Here is an 11,358-nt window from a genome sequence, read left to right on the forward strand (position 1 = left end):
TGATACATTATTAATGCATTTTTTTTATAGCTGATACTCAAACAGATGACCAGCATGTGATTTCATAACACCAAAAATACATAGAAAACACAATATACATTACAAAATATAGGCTAATTGAACAAAATAAAGCACCTGTGCCTAAATTCAATGTGGTTTAAAATGTTATTAGTGATAACTGCTTTAAAGCAATGCTGAATGATTAAATTTGGCTTTGTCTGATTATTCTCAACATTATCCAGTATAATTTGTGTATTTTCTTCCATTTATGTCATAAGTGCTCCCTGAGACCTAGATACAGTAAATGTGAACTAAAGAAGACTGTCTCTATGACTTTTTGCATGTGCATTGAATTTCAGTCTCGTACCCATAATGCACATTAGATCACTGCTTGCACAGTTATTTGCTGCAGTTAGTATTATTCTTCTCTTTTTGAAACAACTATTACTGCTGTATCGTAAATCTTAGCACCCATAAATCATCTAACCACATATTTGAACAATATTTAGGCAATATGACACTTTCTGAAATTAAACAATGACATGAACAGAGAAATCAGAACGGTCGCACAGACTTCCTGATATTTAAACCTCATGGGAAGGTTAGCTGTGTCCTCACTGGGACGCTTTGTTTGTATCAGTTCTAAAATTCAAGTTTGACACTTAGATGAGAGGGGGAAAAAAGTGTCATTTATAAACTCCAAGTATGCCCTTATATTGCCTTATAATGCAAAGTCTTAACATTATGCACATGATTAAAGTAGTATACAGCTGAAACTTGGACCATGCAACCACATAGTGGTCACATCAGAACCCTGTCATTACACTTGATGCGATCCAAGCGGCTTCTACAACGTTATTACAAGACCAGCTAGTGATTAAAAAACATTGCTAACTCAAATAAAATTAGTTATAAAATAGTACATCAATTACAAAGCCATAAGTCCCTGTAAACAAAAAAAGGATATTGTCCATTTTTCTGGCAGCACCGGGAAAGACAGGACCGTTGTGTGGAGTCACTGTCTGAAGGACTTTGTAGAGTATTTCCTTTACCACAAGCCATAGATGCCACATGCTTCTTCAGAGTGTTCTGTTTTCTTCTCTTTGTTGCTTGTATTTAAACACACAGAATGTACCGTTATCATTCAGTATGTCTCTAGCTGAAGCACACAGGGCCGATGGTGAAGCCAAACTCGTGACTGCTGTTGCCAAAGATTCCTATGTCATGTAGAGGAAGCAGGTCCATGTCCTCAAACTGAAACACAGACTCGCGCGGTCCGGGATCCACTTCATTTGCAGACTGGTACACAAAACATAAACATAAAGGGTTTAAAAATGGTTGTTAAAGGTAAATTCCGCCAAACAAAGTCAAACAAAGAGTCCCAACTTTTCCACTTAGCTGTTATTGGACATTAAGACAGAATCTGAGTTGATGAAAAGCTAATTATAAAATTATGCAACTTTTTTGCATTATTTTCCTGTTACCTCTGTAAAGCTGCTTTGAAACAATCTGTATTGTAAAAAGCGCTATATAAATAAATGTGAATTGACTTAAAAATAAATCACTTAATAAAAAATAAAAAAAATTATATAAAAAAGATTAAAAACAATATTGGTTTACCTGCATGTCATGTGTACATTAACAGACATGGGAGAGTCGTGCATATGCGAATAACTTATTAAATTATTTAAATATTAACTTCAAGTAAATATTGTAGGCCAAAGGGGATCAGCTGACAAAAATCCCTAATGTAAACCAATGGCTTTATTTTAGCAAGCTTACATTCAGGTCAGGCTTTCTACACCTACTTTTCCCAATCTAATCAATTCTCAAAGGATAAAATCAAAACCAGCCCTACATTTTTGATAATAATAATAATAAGATATGGTTCTTGAGCACCAAATCAGCATATTAGACTGATTTCTGAAGGATCATGTGACACTGAAGAATGGAGTAATGGTGCTGAACATGCAGCTTTATCATCTTAGGAATAAATTAAATTTTTAAATATATTTAAATAGAAAACAGGTATTATTTTAAATTGTAATAATATTTCACAATATCATTGTTTTTACTGTATTTTTGATAAAATAAATGCAGACTTGGTGACTTGATAAGTGACTTCTTTCAAAAACATAAAAAAAATGATATAGACCCCAAACTTCTGAATATTACTGTACAGTATAGCAAAATAAATTGATTCACTACTGCAATGAATGAATCGTGGACAAAATATTCACCAGTGATTTAATAAATAAAAAAATCACTTTTTTTATAACTAGTGCCGTTAGACACCACGTACCACGCAATCCTGTAATGCTCCTAAATAGCTCTGCTTCACGGCATCTGTGAGGAACTGGACCTGTCGCTGTGTCTGGCCCAGTCGGTGTCCAGGGTAACAGGAGTACGTCACTCTCTGCTCTGCTCTGTTGCTCTGGAGTCGTAGGAACCGCAGCTGAACCACACTGAGGGCTGGATACTCAAGCTGACCAAAGATGGACAGATGGGATTTGATGATAAAATTGAGAACACAGACAGTTTACTGTATGCAACAACAGGGCTTAAAACTGAAAATAAAAAGAGCAAGAATTTTATGGGTAATAAAAACAACATTATTAGAAGCTATTAACCTGGACAATAAATTAAAGCGCTAAAAGGACAGCTCAATAAAAAAACTAAAAAAAACACTGTCTTCATTTTGTCAGCATCATGTCACTCAAAACATAGTTTATTTTAGTTATTTAAAATTTAATTTTAGTTTAATTTCCAGGTTTTTATTTTCCATACAACAAAAAGGGAGGGTAACTGGGTCCAAAAAAACACATAAAAGTACCATAAAAGTAAACTATTGACTTCTTAAGTATACAAGTCGAGAGTCTGTAAGTCTACAACAAAAAGGGAAGGTAACTGGGTCCAAAAAACACAAAGAGTACCATAAAAGTAACCTATCGAGAGTCTATAAGTCTACAAGCTCTGTGAATTTTCATTTTAGGTGAACTATCTCACAGTCAGACTCCCTTCTTGGCGATAACACAAACTTTGACCCAATAGGAAGTAAACATTTCCACAGACTAATAGGACTACTTACTTTAAAACCTCCCTCCAGTGAACCTAACCAGTAGAACTTGCTGTTATTCCTTAAGTCATTCAGCCAATTCCTTATGGGCAGCTGTGGAAATTGAAAGAGCAATAATAAGATTTTGATGTTTTTTGACATCAAAGAGACACTGTAGTGAGGTGTTAGGTAGAACATTACATGTGCATCTCTGGGGTGAAGGCAGGTCTCTGCTCCTGAATCTGAGAAGTTACAGTAGGCCAAAAAAGCATCTAAAGGACTGCCTTGGTTTGGGTCAATGTAGTAGAAACCTGAAACAGTTACAAAAGTAGTTATTTAACAGACTTCTCTTTCCAAAACAACTTACAGTATGCTTCATAGAACACAGACACTTCTTTCTTTAGTAATGCAGCTGAATTATCTGAACATTGGATGTGCAAAATAGCACCTCATTTACACCTCTTTTTAGTGCTCTTTATGAAATATTCTATTTATCCCAATTGTAGAAGTAATTTGAATACTAAAAAAAACATGTGTTTTGAAGGCCTCATGGCCTACTACATGACTTTGAGAGAAGTCACACGGGAAAGAACGAGATTTTAGCTGAAGAAGCTTGCGGTTGGCATCTGCACTGATACTAAGTTTCTCTTTTGGTTGACATGGCCTTCAACATGTTCTCTTGATAAAAAATAATGAGGCAAAAACACTGAATAATCACTTTGTGGGACAATCAAAATATGTTTTTGAATAGTTGGCAGTCGGCCACCCTTACAAAGAAAACAGGCTAGCCAATTAATGAAGTAACTGTGGTGAGTGTTGGGGAGATTCCAGGAAGAGAAAAGGGAGGAGAGCACCTGCAATTGAGATCATTAGTTAAAACTGTATAAAAGTGTTGCGAGTGAGATGGTCAGATGTTCTGCAGGAATCTCGGCTATGTTGCTTTGTCCAATAAAGTCTAATTTTGACTTCTGAACCTCTGCGTCTTGAGCATTACTTTGCAAGATTGAGAAGACTTTTCTCCACGACACTGTCCACTTGTTGTATCACCTGAGATAGTACTGAGTGTATGCGTTTCCAAAGTTTTTAAAACTCCATAAACCCAACCGCAACCAAAAAATATAATTGTAATGCAAAGATTTCTAAAAGATAGCACAAAGGAGAACATGAACAAACAGATAAATGTTTGAAAGATAGAAAAAGATGAAAGATAGAGGTGGGCTCTGACCACTGGTGTAGTTGGGATGGCACAGCCACAGCTCCAGACAGGTAGAGGCTGGGCGCTGCTTGCTGCCGTCCGGAGGGTCCACCAGCAGCCGGAGGTCATGGTACAGAGAGTCCAGCAGTGTCTGAATCAGAGGGTAATTGGGCTTGTCTAAACTGTACATCAGGTCCTATTGGAGATGAAAAAGACAAAACCATTTACTATGCATTTTACTGTATTTTATTCTATGATATCAGTACAAGATACACCTTCATTCAAATTTAAAATAAAAACATTCTTTACTTCGATAAATGTCTGAATCGTAAATAAAAAAGATAAATGACTGAAAGCAACAACAAAAAAAATGTAAAATGGGCCTTGTTCTTACAAAAAAAATCTAATTTTAAATGTAGACAGAAAATCCCCAAAACTTTGAAATCAGGTTTACTCAAATCTAAATTTCTAGGTGGCTTGGATTGATTGGAAATGCGTCTCAGTCTGGATAGTCTAAATTAAGTACTTCTTCCGTTGTTCAGGATGTATGTAACATCATACAAAATATGCTAATCTTAGTGCATACAGTGAACTATGTGGCATTTGCTAGTGCCGTGTGAACAAGGCTTTAACAACATGATGAATGGTATTAAATTATCAGCAATGTATTTAAGAGAAAAGGGCCATTACGTTTTTAAACAACTTGCCTTGATCTGAGTCATGGTCAGGTTCACAGTTTTACCAGCAGGTCCTGGTGGCCCCGGTGGCCCCTAAAATAATCAAACAAACACAGAAATATATATTTTTGTTTCTGTTTTTCTCTTTCGTATTGTTAAAAACACTGTAAAGTGTGTCTGGCAACTTACTGGAAAGCCCCTTCTTCCAACGGGGCCAGGAGGCCCCTGATATCCCTTGAGTCCCTAAAATTAGAGATATTTTACTGATGTACAAAACTTAACACGGTCAATTTAACATATACTGTAAATAAATAAATAAAATAATTTATATAACTATAAAAATAAAAATAACTTAAAATAATTTCTTTATGTATTTTTATGTTGTTTAATCTGGAACATTGCCTTTTAACCTGATAGATGCTGACTAAAGAAAGCTTTGAAAATTACATTTCATACCTTGTCTCCAAACAAGCCCTGCAGGTTGGAGGAGATAAAAGATAAATAAATTATAAATGATCTTCATGCTCATCCGGGAAAAAATAAAAAATAAAATAAAAAATCTGTGGCTGCGATAAAGCACTTCACTGTCCTTGCTTATGCCATTAAAAATTAATTAACCATGCTTTCATATTTTGAAAGGACAGAGCACATGTAAATGTATCTGCAGCCGATGTGTTAATACAAATTAGGCTACGGTTTAAAAGGCACAGTTTGCTATTAGTTTAAATGCTGAAACATAAAAAAAAAAAGACATATTTACTGGTAGTCCAGGTATTCCAGGTGTCCCTCTAGGCCCAGCTGGACCAATATTGCCCTTTAGGAAAAGTATATGCATTTCATAATTAGTTATGTAGCAGATGCTTTTAACCAAAGCAACTTAAAAATGAAGGAGAAAGAATTTAGAGATATCTAAGATTAATTAACTGTACATGTATTATATTAAAAACTAAGAAAAAACAAAAGAATATGTGTTTTCAAGATGTTTTGACTTTTACCTGATCCCCCTTTGATCCTGGGGGTCCTGGAGGACCAAGAGGCCCCAGACTCCCCTAAAGAGGATAAATAAATACTCTTATAAGAGAACTGAATAGGTTGTACTGCAGAATCATTGGATGTGCTTGTGATGCCCCATACCTTCAAGCCACCTCTCCCTGGTGGACCAAGAGGTCCCTGATCCCCTTTCTCACCCTATCATGGACAGGTTAAGGAATTAACATTAAGAATGTGTTTTTAAGGCACAAAAAGAATCATGTTGGACTACATAATTTAAAAGCACCTCTGCTCCTTTGACACCTTGCTCCCCAGGCTCTCCTTTCACCCCTTGGATTCCCTGTCAAGCATCAAGCATCTTAATATTATCCTATTTTATTCATTCCCACAATGTTATTTAATCCAAAAGATGTGCCAATTTTGAAATGGACTGTTCTGACCAGGAGTATCAATCTTACCATACTTCCCCCCCATCCAGGAAGTCCTTTCTCTCCTACATCTCCTCTCTCTCCCTATTGGACAAGGAGGAGGCAAGAAGGAAATACCTAACTTGTCCAATTCAAGCCATGGGTTTATAAAATTAAGCTTGTCATGTGTTTAAATGCCAAGTTGATATAATCTCTGAACTCTGACCTTTTCTCCTCTTGGTCCTCTGGTCCCCCTCAACCCTGCCTTTCCTCTTTTACCCTTTATGTCAAACACCCCAAAAAAAGTTTGAGTTTTTCAATCATAATCACCACAATTTTACAAATGTTTGTCCTGCATTATGACATAAATGACATCAGAGTCTAAAATAACCTAAGTATATTCATGACAATTTAATGTCACTAAACTTCGTTGTCTTTTATTAAGAGATTTGGAAACATTTAATAGAATCTAAGAGAGCACAAAAGGCACTTTTGAGGGCATATCACATCTTACCCTCCGTCCAATGTGACCCATTTTTGCAGGTGCTCCATCTTTGCCCTGAGTTCCCTAAAAATGCATCAATAACCAAATTCAAATTTGAAATGAATTTGCAGATAAGAGTCCTGGGAAATCTGTATGCTTAAAACACAGCTCTCATATCTGACAGCAAGGACAAAGGCATAGAGGAAGAACTTTTATTTTAGATAGCAGACAGGGATTAAGACAGAGAAAAGAACATTGTGACCTTACCTTCTCTCCTTTCATGCCTTCTTTTCCTTCAGTTCCTGGGTTACCCAAACGGCCCTGCAACAACCAAAACTCATTAAGGGCCTGATGATTAAGCAAGCAGAGTTGAAACAAAGGCATTAAATTAAGGTGTATCTATTTGTTGTCTCTTTTCTGTAAATGTACACTTTTGTCTGGGAACTGACCTGAGTTCCTGGTAGGCCTGGCGAGCCCCTTGCCCCTTCCTCACCTTGTGGACCCTAAGGTAGTAGATTTGAATTGATATAACTGGGTTAATCAAACACATGTACTGTATTTCTATATACAGCCAACCAAAAAAATCCACATCAACTGATTTTAATGTCTGTACCTCCAAACCAAGCAGTCCTGGTGGCCCTTGTATGCCTTGAAGGCCGTCTGGGCCCTAAAGGGAAGAGATGAGTTCATTTTGAACATGAAGTAGATTTATTTACGATTATTTTAATTTTCCATCTAAGTGGAATTCATCACAAGCTCACCTCCACCCCTAGTTCTCCTTTATCTCCTGGGTCTCCTTTCTCCGCTTCAGGCCCTGGGAGACCTTTAGGGCCCAAATGACCTTGGGGACCAAATGATCCAACACCACCCTGTAGGTCAAGGTATGATCATGAATCGGTTACTCTGAGGTAAAACACATTGATTGTCCCCTGTTGTTCCAAAGAATAGGCTATCATCTGGGAGATGAATATAAACATGAACAAATTATCTTTACCTGTGTGCCGGCTTTTCCTGAGTCACCTCGTACGCCTTTGCGACCTGCAATTCCCTGAGGCACAAAGCAAAGATATGAATAACGAGAACATACATAAAACAGCTTTTTTTTTTTTACATTCAAAGTAATGCAAATAAGATGTTCCATGTTATGAGCTTTGCAGAATATATTAATATAGTAATGTGTTTTCATTTCAAGTGGATCATAACCTCAGGTCCAGCATCTCCTGGCTCACCAAGTAAACCATTCAGCCCAACTTCTCCCTAAAAGAGACACTTATATTTAGACCATAAAAAGAAATTAAATAATCCAAAGATGCTCTAAGTGAACAATCAAATGTGGCACCTTGCTTCCTGGAGGTCCATCTAGCCCCACCAGCCCTGGATGGCCTGGTCCACCCTGAAACACAAGAAAACAACCATATCAAACAGGAATATAGGAGTTAATCATTCTCAGGTGAAACATATCATAGAGTATGATAAACTCTAGTAAAATAAGGATACTACACACCTCTACACCTTTCAGACCAGCAGGTCCATTCCCGCCCATGAGGCCTGACTCACCCTGACATAAAAACAGCAAACGATCAACAAAAATGCAATAAAATTGGACAAAAAAAGTCAAGATACCATGCATTTTACATGGTAAAAGAACATGACACATATTTTAGTGTTTTCCATTTAGGAAAAATACCTGCACCTCCATTCAAAAGTTTAAAGTCAGTAAGATTTTTTAAAGCTTCTGAAAGATGTCTCTTGCTTACCAATACATTTATTTGATCAAATGTACAGTAACATACAACACTAATATTGTGAAATATTATTACATTTTAAAATAACTCATCTACTTTAATATATTTTAAAATGTAATTTCTTTCTGTGATGGTCAGGCAGAATTTTGAGCGCCAATACTCCAGTTTCACATGATTTAATGATAAAAGTATTAAAATATACAGATTTAATTTATTATTAATGTTGAAAACAGTTTGTTCTGATTAATATTTTTGCATTTACTTGAAATACATATTTTTTTGTAATATTATAAATGTCTTTACTGTCTCTTTTAATCAAATTAATGAATCCTTGCTGAATAAAAAAATACTGATTTCTTTCCAACAGTAGCGTACATCAAATGATACGATAAACAGAGAAGATACTTAATAAAAACATGTTAGGGTAAATAAAATGTCATGCAAACAAATGCATAATATAAAATGCTAATTTGCACTCACCACCAGTCCAATTTGGCCCTTGGCTCCCTTGAGTCCCTTCTCTCCCTGCTCCCCCACGTCTCCCCACGGCCCATCTAAACCAGTAAATCCTCGCGGCCCAATATCACCCTGAGGGAAAAAAAGAAATATAGTACAACACCATTTTCCCTTGTGAAATGACACTATAGCTATAAAAGATGAATGACCTTTTCTCCTTTAGGGCCAGGGTCTCCAGCAACGCCAACTGGACCAGCATCACCCTTCATCAGGAGAAAAACACCAATATTACTCTTTTAAAAGACAGTGAGACTGATCGTATTTGAGACAGATGACTTTAGGGGTAAATTGCAAAGTTGTGCCGACATTAAGAAATTAATCTCCACACCTCATTGCCTGCTGGGCCTGGTGGACCCATTGGACCTTTAGCTCCTGGAGGGCCAATGTTTCCTTTTGGTCCTTGAAGACCAAGCTTTCCGAAGGGACCTCTGTCCCCCTGCCAGTAAAAAATAAATGTTAAAAAAATACAAGAAAGAAAAAACTACATTAATGTTATTTTTGTCTATAATTTTATGATAATGCATTTAATTTCAATTGTCACCTGACCTTATCACCTTTTCTTCCAGGAGGCCCCTCCAAACCCGTCGGACCAGTTGGACCCTACAGAGGTCAGAAAGCTTTCATCATATCTCAGTTGGCACCAATTTATTAAAGCTATAACCATTTGAGAATGTGTCATCGTGATTTTACTCTGGTTCATTAAAACACCACATAGCTTAATGTTTTAGTTTGCTATTCTGTACTGACCATAAAGATCAAATAATTTTGCAGTGCCAATCTAACCTGTGGCCCTTCCAGTCCGAGAGGCCCGTTGTCACCAGGAGGGCCCATCATTCCCTGTGCATTTATAGCAACTTTTAGTGATTTCATAAGGAAACACAATTTGAGATACTCTAAATCTCTTAAATTACTTAAATCACCTTTTCTCCTTTCATCCCGTCTACACCTGGCACTCCATTTTCCCCCTGTAAACCCTGAAGAAAGAAAGGAAACAATTTTAACTTGATGTCCATCAACGTCTTTCAAATGGCAAAGCTTTTAAAATCCATCATCATGTATGGTAGGGAGAATTTTCACTTACTGGAATACCCTGGGGCCCGTTTGGCCCAGGTTCCCCTGAGAGCCCTTTACTTCCACTGGGTCCTGATTTTCCAATGACCCCACTGACTCCCTGAAGTCCTGGAGGACCCTATATAGACAATCAATCATAATCAACGTTTGAAAATTAACAGCCAAACTGAGATATAATGTAAATGAAAGAGCTGATTGTGTGCTCACACATGGCCCATCTGTTCCCTGATGCCCGGGATCTCCCTGACGGCCCTGCAGAGAGGTAACCCATTTATTTTACAAAGGAAACAAATGAAACCTTCTATATTTCAGCACTGCGTTATGAGAAATCAAACTTCACTGAATGAGTTAGGTCAGGATCTTTTATTTTCTTCGAGAAGTGGTATATACCTGGGGTCCTGGCAGGCCTTTTTCTCCTACTGGACCAGGGGGACCCTAAAAAACACACATAAAGGTTAACAGTATTAGTCACCACATGCAAATGGCAGTGTTACAGCAGTGGAAACTGAAATAGATTTTTCCATAGAATGAAAGAAATGAAGGTACAGCAACTGAAGTATAAAATAAAAATGATCTGCTCGATTTAGCTCGATGTACTAGATCCATCATACACTTACTGGTGGTCCAGGCTTTCCAGGTGGTCCAGGAGACCCTCTTAGACCTGTCTCTCCCTATGACAAAACAAATGTCTTTTTTTAGATAAAGTTACTATTAAGAAGACTAAAAACAGTGAGGCTTTGCTTTAAACCCAAGTGAGCTGTCTACATTTTTAGTCATCATCATAATAAGAAGGTTGTTCCAAGCTTATAATGGATAGGAAAATCCCATAATGCATAGTGACAAACTCAGAAAGTGATATGTTGATCAATAAAATACTTTATTTTACAATTAAAGGTATTATGAAACATTATTTAAAAAAATATTTAAAAAAAATATATTCAGTTACAGTACTGAGAAATATTGAGTTTAAATATACAGCCGTTCAAATGTTTGTGGTCAGTAAGATTTTTTTTAACGTTTTGGAAAGAAGTCTCTTATGCTCACCAAGGCCGCAATTATTTTATAAAAAAAATACAGTAAAAACCGTAATATTGTGATATTACAATTTAGGCTGAATTTTCAGCAGCCACTACTCAGTAGCGCAGTAGTGCTTCTCCAGTCTTTAGGGTCACATGATCATTCATAAATCATTCCATTCTAATACGCTTATGTAGTGTT

At 36.7% G+C, this 11,358-nt stretch overlaps 1 protein-coding gene across 1 annotated transcript; it reads right to left on the bottom strand.

The window, feature by feature from the left end:
• Window positions 1–64: 64 nt before the first annotated feature.
• si:ch211-196i2.1 (collagen alpha-2(V) chain) lies at window positions 65–10,974 on the bottom strand. The gene is made up of 33 exons (XM_056244953.1): window positions 10,758–10,974; window positions 10,531–10,575; window positions 10,348–10,392; window positions 10,151–10,258; window positions 9,990–10,043; window positions 9,853–9,906; window positions 9,616–9,669; window positions 9,398–9,505; window positions 9,219–9,272; window positions 9,034–9,141; window positions 8,313–8,366; window positions 8,148–8,201; window positions 8,012–8,065; window positions 7,803–7,856; window positions 7,570–7,677; window positions 7,422–7,475; window positions 7,258–7,311; window positions 7,076–7,129; window positions 6,839–6,892; window positions 6,551–6,604; window positions 6,376–6,429; window positions 6,204–6,257; window positions 6,062–6,115; window positions 5,923–5,976; window positions 5,688–5,741; window positions 5,384–5,401; window positions 5,117–5,170; window positions 4,958–5,020; window positions 4,281–4,446; window positions 3,257–3,366; window positions 3,089–3,169; window positions 2,303–2,485; window positions 65–1,299 (listed from the first exon to the last, which is right to left on the bottom strand). Exons 5-33 carry the CDS (start codon window positions 10,002–10,004, stop codon window positions 1,156–1,158), a joined length of 2,076 nt encoding a protein of 691 aa, XP_056100928.1. The 5' UTR covers window positions 10,005–10,043; window positions 10,151–10,258; window positions 10,348–10,392; window positions 10,531–10,575; window positions 10,758–10,974; the 3' UTR covers window positions 65–1,155.
• Between the last annotated feature and the right edge of the window lie 384 nt (window positions 10,975–11,358).

Source organism: Rhinichthys klamathensis, unplaced genomic scaffold (assembly GCF_029890125.1).
Source record: "Rhinichthys klamathensis goyatoka isolate OS25496 unplaced genomic scaffold, OSU_Roscu_1.1 h1tg001186l_1, whole genome shotgun sequence".
In the NCBI taxonomy this organism is placed as follows: Eukaryota; Metazoa; Chordata; class Actinopteri; order Cypriniformes; family Leuciscidae; genus Rhinichthys; species Rhinichthys klamathensis.